Source organism: Rhincodon typus, chromosome 5 (genome assembly GCF_021869965.1).
Source record: "Rhincodon typus isolate 14 chromosome 5, sRhiTyp1.1, whole genome shotgun sequence".
NCBI classification, from domain to species: domain Eukaryota; kingdom Metazoa; phylum Chordata; class Chondrichthyes; order Orectolobiformes; family Rhincodontidae; genus Rhincodon; species Rhincodon typus.
This window is the reverse complement of record NC_063336.1, coordinates 13,737,352-13,758,995: the sequence shown is the minus strand read 5'-3', so window position 1 is coordinate 13,758,995 and position 21,644 is coordinate 13,737,352. Positions and strand designations below refer to the sequence as shown.

Below are 21,644 nucleotides of genomic sequence, written 5' to 3'. Positions count from 1 at the left end.
GCCATGTGTGATGCTCGGCTATCCACGCATTGACTCATCCATCTCCATCAGAAAGTATGGTGAGCTCAAAGAGATGGTCAGGATGGTATATCATCCACAGAAGAGATTAGGTAGAGAACAGCGCCATGGTGGATTGACAGATAATACTACAAACATAAACCAGCTCTGAAGTACTTGAGTCACTTAAAATTTGCGTTTGAGAGGCAAGGTATACAGATGGTCATGCAGAGTATGGTTGAATCGTTCTCACTGACCCATTATACTTCAGATGATAGGCATTGATCTGGCTCTTTGGTGACGGTATTGACCTTGCAGAGCTGCTGTAAGATCTTTCTCTCAGTGTTACACTCTTGGTCACTATGAATCCAACATGGAACACCAAAATGGACAAACTGGCTATAGTTGAGGCCTTACTAACAAAGGGTGGGAATGGCCTGCCTGAACATGGTGAAGTCAATAGGTCAAGGACCATAAAACTTATTGTAAGGAACTCTAGAAGTCTCTTGTTGACTAGGGATCATATGCTGGGGTGAAATCATTTCCATGCTTTGGCCAAAGTATACCTCTGTCAATTTCGACAGTGGTCATCAATATCAGAAAGCAAACTCAAGCCTATAAAACTGCAATCAAGCCAGGGCAGTGGTTTTTTTCCATTGCTTGGTATGCTGCTTCATTATAACTGCTACTCACACTGGAGATTGTCAGGAAAGATAAGTTGCCTCACTTCTTTCTCGTTAAGGACACTAAGTCCATGCCCGTCCTGCAATCAAAGGCAACATTCCAATTGTGATTCCCTATGACATTGGGGCTAAGATTCAGCAGAGTGTCACCGATGTACTTATGAGTGAGATCAAAACTAGTTAGGAAGAGCCAGGTATGGTTTCATTATCCTCCCTCATCCTTGCCCAGCACCTCAGGAGTTTCTGTGCCTGTTTGAACTCCTGGGTTGGTTAGTGTTGACCCTTCCAGAGATAGTAAAGACTATTGACCCTGTTAATTAGTGGAAGCTCTGAGGTCATTTTTTTTTAGATGGATGGCACAAGTGTAACCACACCTGGTTCATCCTCTCTGGACCTAGTTTTGTCAAATTTCACACTGTTCTACATAAGATTGAGCCTGTTCCTGAAGGAGCCTCAACACTCCCACCGTACCCCACCTCGGGCCTAGCTCTCCATGAGAGGCCAAGTAACTTAACATCTGGTGAGAAAGGAAGGCTGTTGCACTGGATAGGGTCTCTGCTTGACAGTAGTGGTGGTCGTGGTTGTTGAGGGTGGCCTCTTTTGAAGTGTCCAATCCTGACCCAATTCCAACACCTCTTTAGAACATCCCTTTGGGTTATCGTGGAGATGCGACAACAAGGACTGGATCATCATTTTCTGGGCAGAAATCAGCCTGAGGCCTACCTCCCTGTCTGTGCAACAGTCATCTCCCTGATGCTAGACTCTTCCCTGTGCTTAGGAGTCCAACATTTCCCCATGTTTTGATTGTTGTGATCCCATGCTTTAAAGAAAGGTCGTGGAGTTTCACCAATAAGCTGCTTTAACTCTATTTGGATGCTCCCATCCCTCACATACAAAATCCTGGAGAGGTTAGATGCAGAGAGGATGTTTTCACTGGTTGGGCAGTCTAGAGCCAGGGGCATAGTCTCAGGATGTGAATGAGATGAGGAAAAATTTCGTCCCTCAAAGTACAGTGAATTTGTGGAAGGCCAACTCTCAATGTATTCAGCAAAGAGATAGATAAATATTTAGATTTAAAAGGCATCAAAGGATATGAGGAGAAAGTGGAAATGTGGCATTGAGGTGGAGAATCTACATTGTTTCTCCTGAATGGCAGAGCAGCCGTAAAGGGCTGAGTGGCTTTCTCCTGCTTCAAGTTTCTATGATTTTATACTTGCGCTAAGCGGTCCTTCGGTATCCTGACCTTGGTTGATCTGAAGGTGGGGTCTATGAGGACAATATGGTTGAACAACTTCTCCATATCTGGATATGCAGAATCCAGGTCCTCCCCTTCAGTTTGCTTTCCTCATAAAACCACTTCTCTGGCTGTGTGAGGTTCTTGTTCCCTTTCAAAACTCTTTCGGTACCTTTCAGGCATGCTATGGACTTCTTCAAACAATTGTACCTCTTACCAGTATTTCCTATAAATTTTCCTGCACAGATGTTTCATCGTGAATGCTGCTGATTAGCATCGAGGTCCCTGGATGTCATGCCACCAACTGTCAATCCAAGTTTTCCTTGGGTGTTTCAGGTCGTCCTCCAAATCTTTCCAAGTACTTGCTGATTGGCAAGGATACCGTTTCCTTCCTCCCCTAGAATTTAAGAGCCCTGTACTTCAGATTGGCCTAAAGATCCTAATTCCTCTGTCAGTACCAGAGCCTCCAACATTCCTGGGGCAGGTTCAGCCTCCCTCATGGATATTGTCAGTTTCAATTCCTCCACTATCCATTAGATTACCACCAGGTTCCTTTCAGCCTTTTGCTATGACAGGCTTCCACAGCACAGGAACCAATCAACTGGAACAGAAGTGTGTCATGGGACATATACAAATGGACAGCCCAGAGATCATGAAGCAGGTATCTTTATTTCACTGGCATCAGGTCATTACAAACATGAGAGAAATAAAGGTTAAATAAGGAAGCATTTGCATGGAATAAAGCTGGTAGTTTATGTTGGGTTGAGGAATCCTTTTGTCATCCCCTCTTCCCATGAGGCCTCTGTCCCTCAAAGGCACACCTTTTTTTAAACGTGTGACAACTTTTACTTAGCATATTGATATCCATACAGAACATGGCACTGATTTCTTGATTTTTCAAATTCTGCCTACCAATTACAAGGCATAAGTTAGGAGTGGGCTGGAATACTCTCCACTTGTCTGGATGTGTGCAGTTCCAACAACACTCAACAAGCACCCTATCCACCATCTTCAAAATACTTTGGTGCAGAGGGATCTGGGTGTCCTCAAGCATAAGTTGTAGAAAGCTAGTATGCAAGAGGCGGCACGGTGGCTCAGTGGTTAGCACTGTTGCCTCACAGCACCAGGGACCCGGGTTTGATTCCACCCTTGGGCGACTGTCTGTGTGGAGTTTGCACATTCTCCCTATGTTTGCATGGGTTTCCTCTGGGTGCTCCAGTTTCCTCTCACAGTCCAAAGATGTGCAGGCTAGATGGATTGGCCATGGGAAATTGTCCCATAGTGTTCAGGGATGTGTAGATTAGGGGGATGGGTCTGGGTGGGATGCTCTGAGGGTCGATGTGGACTTGTTGGGCCAAAGGGCCTGTTTCCACACTGTAGGAATTCCATAAATAAAAAAGGTACAGCGGGTAATAAGGAAGGCAAATGGAATCTTGTCATTTATTGCGAAAGGAATGGAGTATAAGAGTAGGGAAATGTTGTTACAATTGTGCAAGGCATTGGCAAGATGGTATCTGGAGTCCTGCATGCAGATTTGATCCCCTTACATGTGGAACAATGTAGTTGCGTTCGAAGCAGTTCAGAGAAGGTTCAATAAATTAATTCACAAGATGAAAGGCTTGTTTTAGGAGGAGAGATCTAGTCATTTAGGCATGTACCCTCCGGAGTTTAGAAAAGTGAGAGGAGATCTAACTGAGGTATATAAGATGCTAAAGGGAATTGACAAATTAGATGTAGAGGAGATATTTCCCCTTGTGGGGCATTCTGGATTGAGTGTTCATAGTTTTAGGATAAGGGGTGGCAGAATTAAAACAGATGAGGGGAAATTACTTTTGTCAAAAGGTCGTGGATCTGTGGAATTCACTATCCCAAAGTATAGTGGAAGTGAGGGCATTGAACAAATTTGAGGAGGAGATAAACAGATTTTTTACAAAAACCGAAAAGTTTGCTGGAAAAGCTCAGCAGGTCTGGCAGCATCTGTGAAGAAAAATCAGAGTTAATGTTTCAGGTCTGGTTCTGAGGAAGGTTCACCAGACCTGAAACGTTAACTGAGTTTTCTTCATAGATGCTGCCAGACCTGCTGAGCTTTTCCAGCAAACTTCCATTTTTGTTCCTGATTTACAGCATCTGCAGTTCTTTTAGTTTTTAGATTTTTAGCTAGGAATGGGTTAAAGGGTTACGGGGAGCAGACAGGAAAGTGAAACTGAGGCTGGGACAGCCATGATCCTCTTGAATGGTGAAGCATGCTCGAGAGGGTGAATTGTCTACAATAGCTCCTAGTTCTTGTGTTCTTTATGTTCACCGTTCACTCTCTTTCTTCCAGCAATGCGCATTTGTACTAGTCGGTCTGCAGTAATTCAACAAGGCTGCGTTGGCATCATAGTCCAAATCAATGACCTCTACCACATGGACAAACAAGGACACCAAATGCATCTGAATGCTACCACCCGCAAGTTCCCTGCCAAATGACACCATCCTGATTTTTATTTCATTCATTGTTGCGAGATCAGAATCTTGGAACTCTTCCTAACAGCACTGTGGGTGTATATACACACAAGAATTCTAGAATACACCCAACTCATCACCATCTCAAAGAAAATTAGAGATAGGCAATAAGTGCTGGCCTAGCTAGTGACACCCATGACAGAATGTTTTTTTTTAATTCAACAGACGTTCTGTTTGACATTTGTAATAATTCACCTCCAACAGCTCTCATCATTATACCAGTAATCCCATTAGTACTCTAACCTAGCATGGTCTCAATTTTTAAAAATGCTTTCCAGGCACATCTCAAGATTAAAAAGCAAAATATCTACAACGTGTAAATGTCCTCCTGTTTTTCCATTGTTAAAATTAATTGTGCAACAATTTTACAAAACAACAATTTTATTAAATCGGCATATAAATTACGGATTCCTACTTACTGCATTTGTAAAACCCTTGTGAAAATAACTGCTTAATGTCAAGATTATGTTTGGAATTAGTGTTTTTCATGTATTTCGTGAATGACATTTTGACTTCTAACATTTGTTACATGTAAGGCTACTTCATACCAGTTGTTAAAATGAATTAGTGCTGCACTAATGTTAACAACATTGTGCTAAAATCTGGTCTGTTGATTTCTCCATTTTTACAAGGCACCCATAATTTTACGTCATGACTTGTGGTCTCAGCTCCTCAGCTTGAAAATATGTTCAAAGGTGTGATCTCTTCTATAGGTTCAATGAGAATGTAATTATTCCTTTTACTTTTTTTCTCATACAATGTTCTTCTACAAAATTTAAAAGAGGGAAGCTTCAGTCAATTCCATGGAATTTAATTCTGTACTAAATCAGCTGCCTGAGACCTGATATGTGTGAAATGTTACTAAATTCAAACATGCCCTTAATGAATAGACATGCTATTGATAAACAATCAGCAAGATTTAAATCTATGCATTGGGATGTAGAGAGAATTGTAAAAATTACAAAATTCTCACCAACCTTGCTGTTCTTGACTGTAAGTTACAAATTTTATTTCTGAGAACCAGGTGTTAGAATGGGGAGGCAGGGAGCAGCCCAAATGAACACATTGCCCTTCTCTAATATGACATTTCATTCCAGGGTTGATCTTGTGATCCTCTTGAGGCCCAATCACTCTGCATCTTTAGAGTTCTGGGCTACTGCCATGCATCATCTAAAAAATAACATAAGGAAAACAAGAGCTGGAGAATTGTGTGCAATGTCCTTGATACTCATCACTGTATTTCATGTAGTTTTTGTTCCTTTTCAATAGTTTTACACCACGTTTACCGAAAGCAGGAGAAACCATACATGGGCACAAGTTTTTTATTGGGTTTGGAGGAAAAGGGGCCAATCAGTGTATCCAGGCAGCACGGCTCGGAGCCAAAGCAGCAATGGTTAGCAAGGTAAGACTAAAAATAAATTCTAGACTAATAACTTGATGATTTGTGTGGAAGCAGCGACCAATAGGATAATTTGATTGTTCCATGCCAAGTCCTCAAATTTCCAACAGAAAACTAAACAATACAGACATAATTGTTAGCGCACATATCTAGTGACATTACAGCATAGGAGAAGCCAGTGTTGATTCTCCATAGCTCTTGGAGCAGGTTAATAAAACTGTCTGACCGGCTATCTCTGCAAGTTTCTGTCTCAAGTAGCCATCCAGTTTACTTTGGAAATCATTCATCGCTCATGGGAAGAAAGTTCCAGGTCATTATTATTTGCTATGTCAAAGGAAAATTCTTTCTCCCATCATTCCTGTATCTCTTGCCCAAAATTTTTTACTCTGTGACCACGAAGTCCTTACACCATCAGGCAATGTGATCAGCTCTTCTTTGTCTACTTTATGTAGACCTGTCACAAACTTATACATTTCTATCAGATCGACTCTCCACCTTCTATTCTCTAATCCCAGGTTCTATATAAAAACCGAAAGAAATGTGGATGTTGTAAATCAGGAATGAAAACAGCGGTTGCTGTAAAAGCTCGGCAGGTCTGGCAGCACCTGTGAAGAAAAAACAGAGTTAACGTTTCGGGTCCGGTGACCCTTCCTCAGAACTGATGGAACAGTTCTGAGGAAGGGTCACTGGACCAAAAACTTTAACTCTGTTTTTTCTTCACAGGTGCTGCCAGACTTGCTGAGCTTTTCCAGCAACTTCTGTTTTTAATCCCAGGTTCCGCAGCTTAACCTTGAAACTAAACTCCTTCATGATAGAAAGCATTCTGTTAAGTTGCACTTTCTTAAGGACCATCGCATCTTTTCTAAAGTGTGGCTTCTTATGCTCAGTTGGGGCTTAATCAGAATTTTATGTAAGTGAATACTTTATCTATGAGCAGGAATAAATTAAAATATTCCCTTAAAATTTCTTTGTACTTGGTAGTTATATTAATCATGTTCTGAAGTTGCATAAATATGTTGAATATTGCATCTAGTTTATTTTCCTTTCTCCACTAATGCTAATTAGTATCCATTTATCATATATAATTGTTTTCAAGTGTCATTTCTTTGTGCTTACCAGTATTAACAACAAACACCGTTCTTTATCTTGCACCTTAATTGCTCCAGCTTCTTTTGAATGGGGTCTGTTTGTCAGCAGAATTTGTGGTCCCTACATACAGGGGTAGACCATAGCATCTGTGAAACCGTCTCTTCCATTCAGGACAACTATGGTTCATCCTGTGCTCCAACTCCACTTCCTTCCTCACTCCCTGTATCCCATGATTACCTGAGAGGTCATCTCAACTTTAAATACATTAAATAATGAAAGATTCTCAGTCCTCTGAGGTACAGAATTCCAAAGATCCAGCAGCCCTTTGAGTGAAGACATATTCCATTTTGGTGCTGAATGATCATCCCCTTAAGGTTGTAGGCATACGCGCTAAGCCGGTGGGTTTGGTTGCAAATGTTTTGTCACCTCGCTAGGTAACATCGTCAGTGCGCCTCCAGTGAAGCATCGATGTTCTGTCCCGCTCGTTATTGATATGCCTCAGTTTGCTGGGGTGGTTAGTATTACTTCCGGTTTTGTTTCTCAGTGAATTAGACCCTGTGTACAAACCAATGTGTTTGTTGATGGAGTTCCAGTTGGAATACAAGGCCTCCAGGAATTCCCTGACGTGTCTCTGTTTGGCTTGTGCGATTATCGATGTGTTATCCTAGTCAAATTCGTGTCCCTTGTTGTCCGTGTGTAGTGAGACAAATGAAAATTGGTCGTGTCTCTTGGTGTCCAGTTGACGTTCATGTATCCGTATAGTCAATTTTCTTCCAGTTTGGCCTATGTACTGTTTCTCACAGTCCTTGCATGGTATTTTGTATATTACCGCAGATATGCCAGTTTTGGGTATGGGATCCTTTACATTCATTAGTGGCTGTCTTAGGGTGGTTGCCGGTTTGTGGACTACACTGATACCTAGAGGTCTGAGTAGTCTTGTGGTCATCTCTGAAATATCCTTGATGTATGGTACAGAATCACTTATCATCTTACCATACCAAATTTATTGCAAGGGGACTGAAGTACTAGATTAGGATATTTCAGATATTATTTAGCAGGGTGACAAAACATTTACAACCAAACCCATTGGCTCGACGAGCATGCCCACAAACTCATTCATAACTGGAACTACAGATCATCCCCTTGTACTGACATTGTGCCTCTCTGTTCTAGATTCCCCAGCCAGGAGAAACACCTCTGTGTCTACCCTGTCAAACACTTCGAGAATTTTGTACATTTCATTGAGATCACCTCTAATTCTAATAAATGCTAGAGAGTTTAGGCCCAATATATTTAACCCTGTATCATAGGACAAACCTCTTATCCCAGGAATCATCTAGTGAACCTTCACTGTACAGACTCTAGTCCCATTATATTCTTCCTTTAATATGGACACCAAATCTGCACATGGTATTTCAAGTGTAGCAAGGCCTCCTATTCTAGTACTTCAGTCCCCTTGCAATAAATTTCAACATGTCATTTGCCTTCCTAATTGCTTACTGTACCTTCGTATAAACTTTCAATGTTCCTTATTCAAGTAAACCCAAATTTGCCTGAAGATCTGTAATTTTGTTGAATTACAAGTGTAAAAACAAACCGCTGGAAATATTCAGCGAGTCTAGTAGATTTTGTAAAATGTCAAACAGAATAGATGACCAAAACCTTCCAAACAAAAAAAAAAAATCGATTCCAGGGACCAACCCTTCTCATCTCCTGACATCTGCTTGGGATAGTGACCTTGTGGAAGGTCATCAATTAAAGACATGTAGAGGGACAGCAATATGAGGCCTAATGAGAAGACTTCCAAGTAGCCTTAGGATAAAGAAAAACCTTTTAAGGGCACAAAGGTGTCACAAGTGACAATTCAATACTTGTAAAAAATATGGTCACTTTACATTTTCACCTATCTGGTCGGCTGTCATTTTGGCTGCTGATATGAAAATTAAGCTACAAATGTTATGTTTCCTTAGTGCCCTATAATGTCAGAACAATGTCTGGAGGAATGCTACTTTTTCCATTGTGCCCATATTAACATAAAACATTATCATGATTGGATGAGGGAGTATGAAATGTTGGTGAAAGTTTCCATCAGTCTGTAACGTTAGCTTTCATTTAATTATGGGAACAAGGAAGGAAAAACATACCATTAAACTGCTGATCCTAGCGTTCTCAATTTAGTCTTTTTTTTATCAACTTCTGTGATCATTCATAGTGCAGTAAACAAAAAGACCAGAACAGGTTCTTTGTCTTAGGCTCATTGAATGGTCAACAGTAGACAATGTGGGCAGGATCAGAAACAAAGCAGCTCCTCAATAATGTGATATGTCGGCATCACAAATGAGTGTTAATTATTGCTCCCCATGTCCCAGTGTATGGAGGGCAATGGGATGCCTCTACGTGAACCTTTTATATAGTGGACCAAATTCAGATGCATGCTACAAGCCTTTTGTCACATAAAGGAGGATGTTTTAAGTGTGATAGGAACAATGACATCTTCTTCCCCCCACTCCCTGTGAAACTGCCACCTCCTATCCCCCACACGACACAAGAATGTCAACATTTTTTAAAAAACAATATAGAATCCTTACAGTGTGGAAGCAGGCCATTCGGCCTATTGAGCCCACACCGACTCTCCAAAGAGCATCCCATCCAGACCCACCGCCCTACCCTGTAACCCTGCATTTTCCATGGCTAACCCACCTAGCCTACGCATCTTGGAAGTCTATGGGCAATTTTAGCATGGCCAATCCACCTAACCTGCATGTCTTTGGACTGGTGGAGGAAACTGGAGCACCCGGCAGCAACCCATTCAGACATGGGGAGAACAACACAGACAGTCGCCCGAAGGTGGAATCGAACACAGGTCCCCTGGCGCTGTGAGACAGCAGTGCTAACCGCTGAGCCACTGTGTTGCCCCCATCCCATATCAAATTCATATCAGATAACGTTGAAACAATTTTATAGTCAAAAGTGCAAGGAAACAGTCAAGGGACTTTTGTGCAGCCTGTGAGACCTTTAAATGTGCTTGTGAATTGTGGAACTTAGGTGAAACTTTATAGCTCATCTGACATTTTTGTTTCTGTTTTACACCAATTACTAGAATTCATTTGTAATGTAATGCAATCACATTAAAGGGGCTTATGTTACTCACAGTAGAGCATGCATGCTCAAAAAGAACAAAAACTTACTCTCCCTGCCCTGGCTGTGGAGATCTGAAATAATAACAAAGTGCTGGAGAGACTAAGCAGGTCTGGCAGCACGTTCGGAAGAATTATAGTGGACTTGAAATATTAACTGTTTCTGTCTCTTCACAGATGCTGCCAGACCTGTTGAATTTCTCCAGCATTGTGTTTATATTCAGATCTTCAGCATCTGCAATACTTTTGTCTCACTGAAGTTTTCATCTCCCCACTTTACTCCCGAACCCTGCCCAGCAGCTTATTTACACCACTTAGTTATTTTTGCATGAATCCCCACTGAAGCCAGACTAGTGATGACCATTGATGACCCTGCCTTCCCATTCTTTATTATCTCTCACCTAGATACTCTGCCCTGTTGAACAACATTTGGAGAAAGCACTGAGGGTAGCAAGGATGCAAAATGTACCCTGTGAGGGACTTTAATGAACACCACCAAGAGTGGCTCAGCAGCAGCACTGCTGATTGAGCTGGTCAGGTCCTAACGGACATAGTTGCTAGACTGGGTCTATGACAGGTGCTGAGGAAAAACATATTTGACCTCATCCTTATCAATCTGCCAGCTAAAATGCATCTGTCCATGACAGTGTCGATAAGAGATACCACCACACAGTCCTTGTGGAGATGCAGCCCCACCTTTACATTGAGAATGCCCTCCATCATGTTGGGCACTATCACAGAGTTAAATGGGACTAACTTCAAACAGATCCAGCAATTCAAAGCTGGGCATCTGTTGATGGTGCTGTGGGCCATCAGCAGCAGAATTGTACTACAGGACAATCTATAATGTCAACACTTGGCATATCACCCACTCAACCATTACCATCAAGCCAGGGAATCAACCCTGGTTCAATAGAGGGTGTAGGAGAGCATGCCAGGAGCTGCAGAAAGCATACCTGAAAATGAAGTGTCAACATAGTGAAGCTACTAAACAGAACGACTTGCATTTCAAACAGCATAAGTAGCAAGTGATAGAGCTAAGTGATCCCACAACCAACTGATCAGACCTAAGCTCTGCAGTCTTTCTACATCCAGTCGTGAATGGTGAGACAATTAAACAACTCACTGGGGGAGGTGGCTGCACAAATATCCCAATCCTCAATGATGGAAGAAACCACCACATGAGTGCAAAAGATAAGGCTGAAGCATTCACAGCAAATTTCAGCTAGAAGTATCAAGTGGATGATCCATCTCAGCTGCCTCCAGTAGTCCCCAGCATTAAAGATACCAGTCTTCAGCCAATTCGGTTCACTCGTGATATCAAGAAACAGTGAGAGACACTGGATACTGCAAAGGCTACAGGCCCTGACAACATTCCAGCAATATTATTGAAGACTTGTGTTCCAGAACTTGCTACTGCCTGCCAAGCTCTTCTGGTACAGTTACAACAACTGGCATCTACCCCACAATGTGGAAAATTGCCCAGGTATGTTCAGTATATGAAAAGCAGGACAAATCCAGCCCAGCAAATTGTCACCCTATCAGTCTACTCTCGATCATCAGTAAAATGGTGGAAGGTGTCATCAATAATGCTGTCAAACAGCATTTGTTCAGCAATGATATGCTCAGTGACTCCCAGTTTGGGTTGTGCCATGGTCAGTCAGCTCCTGACCTCCTACAGCTTTGGCTCAAACATAGACTAACGACCTCAATTTCAGAGGTGAGGTGAGAGTGACAGCCCTTGACATCAAGGCTGCATTTGACCAAGTGTGGCATCAAGGAGCCCTAGCAAAACTGGAACCCATAGGTACCAGAGGGCAAACTCTCTACTGGTTGGAGTCATACCTGGCATGTAAGAAGATGGCCGTGGTTGTCGGAGATCGGTCATCTCAGGTCCAGGACATCACTGCAGGAGTTCCTCGGGGTAGTATCCTAGGCTCATCCATCTTCAGTTACTTCATCAATGACTTTCCCACCATCATAAGTTCAAAAGTGTGCAATTATTGGTAAACATCCCCAATGTTCAGTACCATTCTAGACTCCTCAGATACTGAAGCAGTCTCTGTTCAAATGCAACGATATGTGAACAAAATCCAGCCTTGGGCTGGCAAGTGGCAAGTAACATTTGAAGCACACAAATGCCAGGCTATGACCATCATCAATAAGAGACTAACTAACCACGGCACCTTGACAAGATCTGGACAATATCCAGTATTGATAACCAGTAACATTCACACCACGCAACTACCAAGCTATAACCATCAGCAACAAGAAACAATCTAACCACCATCCCTTGACATTCAGTGGTGTTACCATCACTGCCCCACTATCAACATCTTGGGGGTTACCATTGACCAGAAACTCAACTGGACTCACTGCATAAACACCGTGGCTACAAGAGCAGGTCAGAGTCTAGGAATACTGTAGCAAGTAACTCACCTCTTGACTCTCCAAAGCCTGTCCACTGTCCACAAGGCACAAGTCAGGAGTACGATGAAATATTCCCCACTTGCTTGGCTGAGTGCAACTCCAGCAACGCTCAGGAAGCTTGACACCATCCGGGGCAAAGCAGCCCACTTGATTGGCACTACATCCACAAGCATCCATTCCCTCCACCACTGACACTCAGAAGCAGCAGTGTGTACTGTCTACAAGATGCACTACAGAAATTCATGAAAGATCCTCAGACAGCACCTTCCAAACCCAGGACCACTTCCATCTAGAGGGACTAGGGCAGCAGATAAATGGGATTCCCACCATTACCTGCAAGTTTCCCTTCAAACCACTCACCATCCTGACTTGGTAATATATTGCCATTCCTTCACTGTCACTGAGTCAAGATTTTGGAATTCCCTCCCTAATGGCATTGTGGGTCAACCTACAGCAGGTGGACTGCAGTGGTTCAAGAAGGCAGCTCACACCATGTTCTCAAGGGCAACTAGGGACAAGCTGGTCAGCCAGTGGCGCCCACAACCCACAAATGAATTAAAAAAGAATAGGAGGCCACCGTGTCTAACAACAGCAAGAGCTTTATTATATGTGTTGTTCACTCTGTAGGCAGCAAACTCGACAGCATCTGATCTAGACAGCAAACTAAAGCTTCAAAATCTCCCCTCCCCCGACCGCATCCCAAAACCAGCCCAGCTCGTCCTCGCTTCCCTCACCTGTCCTCCCACCTATCCACTCCTCCCACCTCAAGCCCCACCCCCATCTCCTACCTACTAGCCTCATCCCGCCTCCTTGACCTGTCCGTCCTCCCTGGACCGACCTGTCCCCTCCCTTACTCCCCACCCACACTCACCTTTTACTGGCTCCAACCCCGCCTCTTTGACCTGTCTGTCTCCTCTCCACCTATCTTCTCCTTTTATCCATCTTCTATCCACTTCCCCCTTTCTCCCTATTTATTTCAGAATCCCCTTCCCCTCCCCCATTTCTGAAGAAGGGTCTAGAATCGAAACGTCAGCCTTCCTGCTCCTCTGATGCTGTTTGGCCTGCTGTGTTCATCCAGCTCTACACCTCGTTATCTCAGATTGTCCAGCATCGGCAGTTCCTACTATCTCTGCAGCAAACTAGACAGCTGTTTCCTTCAAAAATGACCAATGATGATGTCGTCATCATATCACATGATTGGATTCAAAGTGACATTCCGAAATACACAACACTTACTAAGGTTTATTACCTGAGACTTGTCGGCTTAGCCATTTGGTTGTAGTTTATCCACTACTCTCAAAGTGGACTTTTCTAATATTGGGACAGCAAATGCATACTGGGTGACCTCTACAGAACACCCGAGTTCAGTCTGCTAGTGTGTCTGCAAGCTTGTAGTTGTCTGTTCCTTTAATTCGCCATTTTGCCCCCACTCTGATCTTTCTGGTTTTGACTGCACGCGCTGTTCCCACTCCAAATATAAGCTCAAGGACCAGCACCTCCTCCCACATTCCAAAGATATGCAGGTTAGGTGGAGTGGCCATGGGAAATGCATGGTTACAGGGATAGGGCGGAGTTGTGGTTCTGGGTGGGATACTCTTCAGAGGGTTGGTGTGGATTTGATGGGCTGAATGGCCTGCTTGCCCACTGTCGGTATTCTATGATTCTGTATTGCTATTTGTCTACTGTCATATGTAGGCCAAATGAAATAAGGATAGCAGATTTCCTTCCCGAAAGGACATTATTAAGCCAAATGGGTTTTACAACAATTGACGATTCTTGAACAAAAACAAAGTTGCTGGAAGAGCTCAGCAGGTCTGGCAGCATCTGTGAAGGAAAAAACAGAGGGTCCGGTGACCCTTCCTCAGAATTGACGGTTCTTTATTGAATTCAAATTTCGTGATCTGTCATGGTGGCATTCAGACCCATATCCATAGTCCCCCATTGCAGTTCTGGATTATTAGTCTCATGACATTATCACTATATGACCAACTTGATTCTATTGATTTGATTCTTCGTTGAAAGCCTCGCATATGGAACTTTGTCAAATGCCTTAATGAATAGACCTGACAGTCCTTATGCACCAGTGCAGTTACTTCATTTGGAAGATATATCATGTTGTTTTAGAGATGTGGATGAAGGCTAAATGCATTTGTCACAACTCCTCTGGACTAAGGAAGAATAGCGAAGCTAGGCTGTTACTAGCAAGAACTTTTGCATCTTTGTTTTGGAAGATGTTTTCACTTAAATTGTACCTTAAGAGCTAGCTGTGAGATAGTTAAAATATCTTATGACAAATAAAGTTAAACATGGTTTCTTTATTAAGGTGGAATTAAGTGTTTAGTTTCAAGATGCTAGTACCTAAACATTCTTTATCTCAAAGCAGGTTGGGAAAGATTCATTTGGAGATAATTACATCGAAAACTTCAAAAGTAATGGCGTGTCTACAGGTATTACTTCAAAATATTGTCTTCTCTATTTGAGGGGTTTTCACGCAGCAACAGAATTATTGCTGATTCCCTGTTGAACATTTCTTGGTTTCCTGCATTTTTCAGTGAGTAGTTATGGGATGCATTACCTTGAAGCATGGTAGAGGCAGGTTTGATTGAGACATTCAGCAGGGCATTAGAGTATTATTTGAATAAAAATAATGTGTAAAGGTATGGGAGCAATGCAGAAAGTTAGGCACTAGATAATGCAATTTAAGCATAGGTTTAATGGGCCAAATGGCCGCCTTCTGTGCCATAAGATTTTGAGCTTCCTGTCTGAACCTGTCCTGCTGATTACAACTAAGCAGTTGTGCTTAAACACTATTGATTGGTTACAGCTTTGACACAAATCAAGCTGAATGTATTCCAGTGATGTAGCAGTATCTCATTTGGCAAATTATTACATCCGCATCAATTTCTTGTTGCAGAATATGTGGGTCAAACAGATGAAGCATCGACAGGAGTTGCCCCTATTACGGTGAATGATGAAGGTATTGCACAGGATTTACAGTTTTATCCTTCATCCCCAGCTTAATAAGTATCTTTAAACAGGAATGAACTAGTAAAATTAGTAGAGTGCAGTTTTTTGTTTTTTTTTAAACGAGTATACAATAAACATTTATTACTGGGACTGCCATCATGTCAAAGGTTTGGATGGAGAAAAATTTAAGCGTGTTCAGGAAAAATTTCCATGTATGTAGATGGGCCGACTAGAGAAGGGGCAAAACCTGACCTCCTCTTGGGAAGTAAGGCAGGGCTCGTGACTGAACTGTCAGTAGGGAAATGCTTTGTGACCAGTGGCCATAATTCTATTATTTTTACAATAGCTATAGAAAAGGGTAGGTCTGGTCCAAAAATTAAATTCTAAACTGGGGAAAAGCTAATTTTGATGAACTTAAATAGAAACTTTCAAAAGTTGATTAGGGGAGGCTGTTTGCAGGCAAAGGGGCATTGGGTAAGTGTGAGGCTTTCAAAAGTGAGTTAGTGAGGGGTCAGGGCCAGCATGTTCTTGTTAGAGTGAAGGGTAAGGCTGGCAGGAGTAAGGAACTCTGTATGACTAGAGTTATTGAGGCCCTGGTCTTGAAAAAGAAGGAGGCATATTATATGTATAGGCAGCTGGGATCAAGTGAATTCCTTGAGGAGTATAGATGGTGTCAGTGTACACTTAAGAGAGAAAGCAGGAGGGCTAAAAGGGGGCATGAGATGGCTTAGGCAGATAAGGTAAAGGAAAATCCAAAGAGATTCTACAAGTGTGTGAAGGGCAATGAGTAACTGGGGAGAGAATAGGGCCTCTTAAAGATCAACAACGTCATCTATGTGCAGAACCACAGAGATGGGCAAGATCCTAAATAAATATTTCTCGTCAGTTTTGCCGTCACAAATGTATGGATGCTAGGGAACTTGGGGGAAATAGTGATGTCTTGAAGAGTGTCCACACTACAGAAGAGGAAGTGCTGGAAATCTTAAAACGCATGAAGATAGATAAATCCCCAGGACCTGATAAATTGTATCCCAGGACTTTGTCAGAGGCGAGGGAGGAAATTGCAGGGCCCCTAGCAGAGATATTTTTATCATCGACAACCACAGATGAAGTGCCCAAAGACTGGAGGGTGACTTAAAATGTTGTGCCATTTTTTAAGAAAGGTCGCAGGGAAATGCCTGACGACTACAGACCAGTGAGCCTAACATCTGTGGTGGATCAGTTATTAAAGGGGATTCTGAGAGAAAGGATTTACATGCATTTGGAAAGGCATGGACTCACTTGGGATAGTCAGCGTGGCTTTGTGCATGGGAAATCATGTCTCAGGAATTTGAGCTTTTTGAAGGGGTGACGAAGAAAGTAGATGAGGGCAGTGCGGTAGACATTGTCTGTGCAGACTTTAGCAAGGCCTTTGACAAGGTACCACATGGTAGGTTGTTGAGTAAAGTTAAATCTCACCGGATTCAGGAAGAGTTAGCCAACTGGATATAAACTTCAGATAACAAGGTGTAGAGCTGGATGAACACAGCAGGCCAAGCATCATCATAGGAGCAGGAAGGCTGACGTTTCGGGCCTAGACCCTTCATCAGAAAGTCAGCCTTCTTGCTCCTATGATGTTGCTTGGCCTGCTGTGTTCATCCAGATCTACACCTTGTTATCTCAGATTCTCCAGCATCTGCAGTTCCTACTATCTTTTATATAAACTTGGCTTGGTGGCAGAAGACAGAGGCCTGTTACCAGCGGGGTGCCACAGGGATTGGTGCTACATCCACTGTTATTTGTCATTTTATATAAATGATTTGGATGACGCTTTAGGAGGCGTGGTTAGTAAGTTTGCAGATGACGCCAAGATTGGTGGTATAGTGGACAATGAAGAAGGTTATCGGGGAATGCAGCAAGATCTTGATCAACTGGGCCAATGGGCTGAGGTATGGCAGATGGAGTTTAACTTACATAAATGCAAGCTGTTGTATTTTGAAAATGCAAACCAGGGCAGGACTTGCACAGTCAATGCTAGCATCCTGGAAATTTATAGAACAAATAGATCGAGAATTACGAGTTCATAGTTCTTTGAAACTGGAGTCACAAGTAGACACAGGGTGGTGAAGAAGGCTTTCAGCTTGCTTGCTTTTGTTAGTCAGAGCACTGAGTATGGGTGTTGGGATGTCTTGGTGCATCTGTACAAGACTGTAGTGAGGCGGCATTTGGAGTACTGCATGCAGTTCTGGTCTCCCTACAATAGAAAGGATATTATTAAACTATAACGATTGCAGAAAAGATTTACTAGGATGCCACCTGGACTGGAAGGTTTGAGTTATAAGGAGAGGTTGGATAGGCTGGGACTTTTCTCCTCCGGAGCCTAGGAGACTGAGGGGGTGACCTTTGTGGAGGTTCTTAAAATCATGAGCGGCGCAGATAAGGTGGGTAGCCAGCAGCTTTTCCCCATGGTAAGGGAGCCTAAAACTAGAGGGCATAGGTTTAAGGTGAGAGGGAAGAGATGCAAAAATGTCCAGAAGGGCAATTTTTTCACACAGAAGGTGGTGAGTGTCAGGAATAGGCTGCCGGAAGTAGTGGTGGAAGCAAGTACAATTTTGTCATTTCAGAAACATTTGGACAGGTAGGTGGATGGGATAGGTATGGAGGAATAAGGACCAAATGCAGGCAAATGGGACTAGTTTAAATTGTGAAAACTGGTGGGCATGGACAAGTTGAGCCGAAGGGCCTGTTTCCATGCTGTGGACTTCTCTGGCTCAACTGTGCATTTGCAGAGACATAGCGGTATAATTCCTGCCAAATCATTTTAACTTGAATACTCTTGTTGTCTTTTAGTACAAATTGAAGACTTTTTTTCTATTCATTTGTGGGATGTCGGCGTCTCTGGCTGGCCAGCATTTCTTGCCCATCCCTAGTTGCCCTTAAAATTATTGGATGTTGTCTTGCCCTCCAGAAATTTCTTTGAAAAATGTGAAGTAAGATTTCACGGGAGTTTATTTTTGTTATCTATCTGTGAATATAGTGTTATGGATGCTTGCAGAGCACAGCATTCACAGCGCCAGGAACCCGGGTTCGATTCTAGCCTTGGGCGACTGTCTGTGTGGAGTTTGCACATTCTCCCCGTGTCTGCGTGGGTTTCCTCCCAGGTGCTCCGGTTTCCTCCCACAGTCCAAAGATGTGCAGGGTAGGTGGTTTGGTAATGCCAAATTGTCCATAGTGCCCAGGGATGTTTAGGTTAGGTGTGTTAGACATGGGAAATGCAAGGTTAGGAGCCAAATGGCCTGTTTCCGCACTATAGGGATTCTATGATTCTATGATTCTTCTATGATAACATTCAGGAGCCGAAACTCTTCAGCCACCATGTTGTGAACAAATGATCAACATGGGCCAACTGGATCTCTTGTATTGCTAATCTCTGGACCAGTAAAATCTGAGAAGCAGCAAACAATCAGGGCTGAAGCTGCTTACAGTATAATTTCTGATTGGCTTAGTTTCAAAAATGAAGAATTGCATTTTACCAAAAAAAATGTTATTTGGCCACAATCATCATCATCATTCCGATCTATGTTGGGTTACAATTTGGACGTGTGGGAGAGTCATGAAACAGAGACAGAGGTTGCAATGAGAAGTGGGGTTGTTGCAAGGTTAGGTCCGAGATGTGGTCTTGGAGTCGAGTAGTGGGGAACACTACAGAGATTGGAGCTTAGAATAGTTTGGTTCTGAGGAATTTCGGGACAGTATGTTGGGATGCTTGGGAGAGAGGGCAGAGGTAGTTTGGGGGAGAGGGAGAATAGGGCTTCAGCATGGAGAAAGCTAATGGAATAGAGAAGGCCCTTTAGTTTATGGAATCACAGAGCTGTACAGCATGGAAACAGACTCTTTGGTCCAACTTGTCCATGCCAACCAGATATTCTAAATTTAATCTTGTACCATTTGCTCGCATGTGGTCCATATCCCTCTCAACCATTCTTATTCATTTACCCATCCAGATGCCTTTCAAATGTTGTAATTGTACTAGCCTCCCACCACCTTCTCTGGCAGTTCATTCCATACACACACCACCCTCTGTATGAAAAAGTTACCCCTTAGGTCCCTTTTAAATCTTTCCCCTCTCCCTTAAACTTTTATTGCATGGCCAGGAACAATAGCAACAACATGGTCAATTGAAGCAGTGCAAAGACAGGAAGAGCCAGCAAAAGGATGACTAAGACCAGAGGACTTTACCGAGGGTTAGCAACGCAAATTATTTTCACTAGTTGATGAAGGGAAATCGGGTAATGGGGACTGAAAGGGCCTGAGGAGCAGTCGCGTTACACAGTTATTCTCAGGAGCAGGGAGGAGTACTGTTGCTCCTCTACAGTAAATCCTCAGACATATCCTTAGTGATTCCAAATAGTCATTTTACGTTATTGAATTAAGTTCCTAAAATATGTGACCTCATTTAGATGTGACGTTCAAGAACTGAAAAGAAATATATGTTATATAGTAGTCAGGAAGAGGCGGTGTATGAGATATAAGGGGAAAATAGATAAAAGCAGTGAGAGAATGCAGGAAACAAAGATGGAAGAAAATTAGTGACCAGCAAAGACGTAGTTATATGGGAAGGTAACGAGTTTTATTTGTGACTCATCCCACTGAGGCCCTAATTTATTTTGTTTGGGTTGTGAATGTTTGTGGCTTCAAAGAGAACTGGACTGGTGCTATGAACCCTAACAGTACAAGGAAGCTGGATGAACAAACACTGATAAGCAACAAGATCACGCAAAGTTAGTAACTAGATAATTCTTCTGGCTCACAATGGGTCATGATCTCTTGTTCGGGAATTCCGTCTGTCATTGGTATTCATTTATGCACAACTGTGTTTTAAAGGTAATCATAATTTTGTCACTTCTCCGTCAAGCTCTATTGGCAGTCAGTTTGTGTGCGAAGAAATTTCATTACTTGTAACTCAACAGCAGCTTGTTAATTTTTCAGACAATGTTTTGTGTAATGAAATCTTGAACCCTTTTATAAAAAAAGTGTATGATTTTGTTCTACCTTTTGCACAGTAAATTTACTGATGTGAGCCAAACGCAACGTATTTCAGATGCTGGTAATATGAAACAAATACAAAGAAAACTTTAATAACATTTATCAGGCCAAACAGTATGTATGGAGTGAATAGACCTGGATGTTTTGGTCATAGATTGTTCCTGGGCGTGGGTAAGTAGTTTTGGGGAAGGATCCCAAAGCTGAGGCATCTTGCCGTTTCTCTTGACCTTTATTACCTTCTAATATTACAGGACAGAATGCAATCATTATAGTAGCTGGTGCAAACCTGCTATTGAATTCAGAAGATTTGGAGAAAGCTTCCGAAGTAATCCGTTGTGCAAAGGTGGTTGTCTGTCAGCTAGAAATTCGAGCTGCCGTCACTTTAGAAGCTTTGAAAATAGCTCACAAATCTGGAGGTAGGCACAGTTTTGTTTGTAGACTGTTCAATGGTATATTAATTTATTCTGAATTGAGGAGGTAGATTTTTGACTTACTGTTATAGTATTCAGCAGTTTCTATAATGGTGACTATTCTGCAATGCACTGTTATTTCCAAAAAAAAAATTCAAAAGTCTTTCCAAATGTATTCGTTTAGTTCATTTTGATTTTTACATCTGTATTCAATCAGATTAAGTCACATTCTCATTTTAACATATTACAAGGAGTGGTGATCAAACAGTCCGTGGTGATGTGTGGCATCCATCAACTTTCAGAAGCTAATGTTGCAATCTGATCACTACTGAAGAGTAACACTATCACCATATTTGATCATTTACTTACAATTCTTCATTTCTAGAAGTAAACTGTACTTTTAAATTGCACGATCCTGTGATCGGTGTAGGTGGTTAACATCACTCCATCAGCATTTCTCATCTAATTTTTCAACCTCTGCCCTGTCATCTCTTCAGAATCAGTGAAACATTTGTAAAATATGTACCTTTTAGAAGAATGCAAAATGAATATCAAGGTTTATCTTTATTCCATTGTATCCTAGTTTTGATGAATCTTCTTGTTTATCTCCATTCTTCAAAGTTTAAAAAATTATTTTTGTCTGTTCTCTCAACATCTGTCCTTTTTATTATATTCGCAGAGGTTATAGTCTGTACTACTAAGCAAATATGATCAATGCTGCATAACCCAGTGGAATAGTTTAATCAACTCTAGAAACTATGGATAATG

The 21,644-nt window shown here is 42.2% G+C and overlaps 1 protein-coding gene across 8 annotated transcripts in view; it reads left to right on the top strand.

Moving 5' to 3' along the window:
* rbks (ribokinase) overlaps window positions 1–21,644 on the top strand; it is a 170,811-nt gene that overhangs the window by 31,137 nt on the left and 118,030 nt on the right. For 7 of the 8 annotated variants that reach the window (XR_007262064.1, XR_007262063.1, XM_048596529.1 and 4 more), the window contains 4 exons: window positions 5,689–5,821; window positions 14,858–14,921; window positions 15,389–15,451; window positions 20,718–20,882. Coding sequence is in view for 6 of the 8 variants with exons in the window: in XM_048596529.1 (XP_048452486.1) it covers window positions 5,689–5,821; window positions 14,858–14,921; window positions 15,389–15,451; window positions 20,718–20,882 (425 nt within the window). In the remaining 2 variants the exon portion in view is untranslated. Of the gene's footprint in view, window positions 1–5,051; window positions 5,146–5,688; window positions 5,822–14,857; window positions 14,922–15,388; window positions 15,452–20,717; window positions 20,883–21,644 lie in introns of all 8 variants that reach the window. The other variant, XM_048596530.1, reaches the window with a different exon arrangement.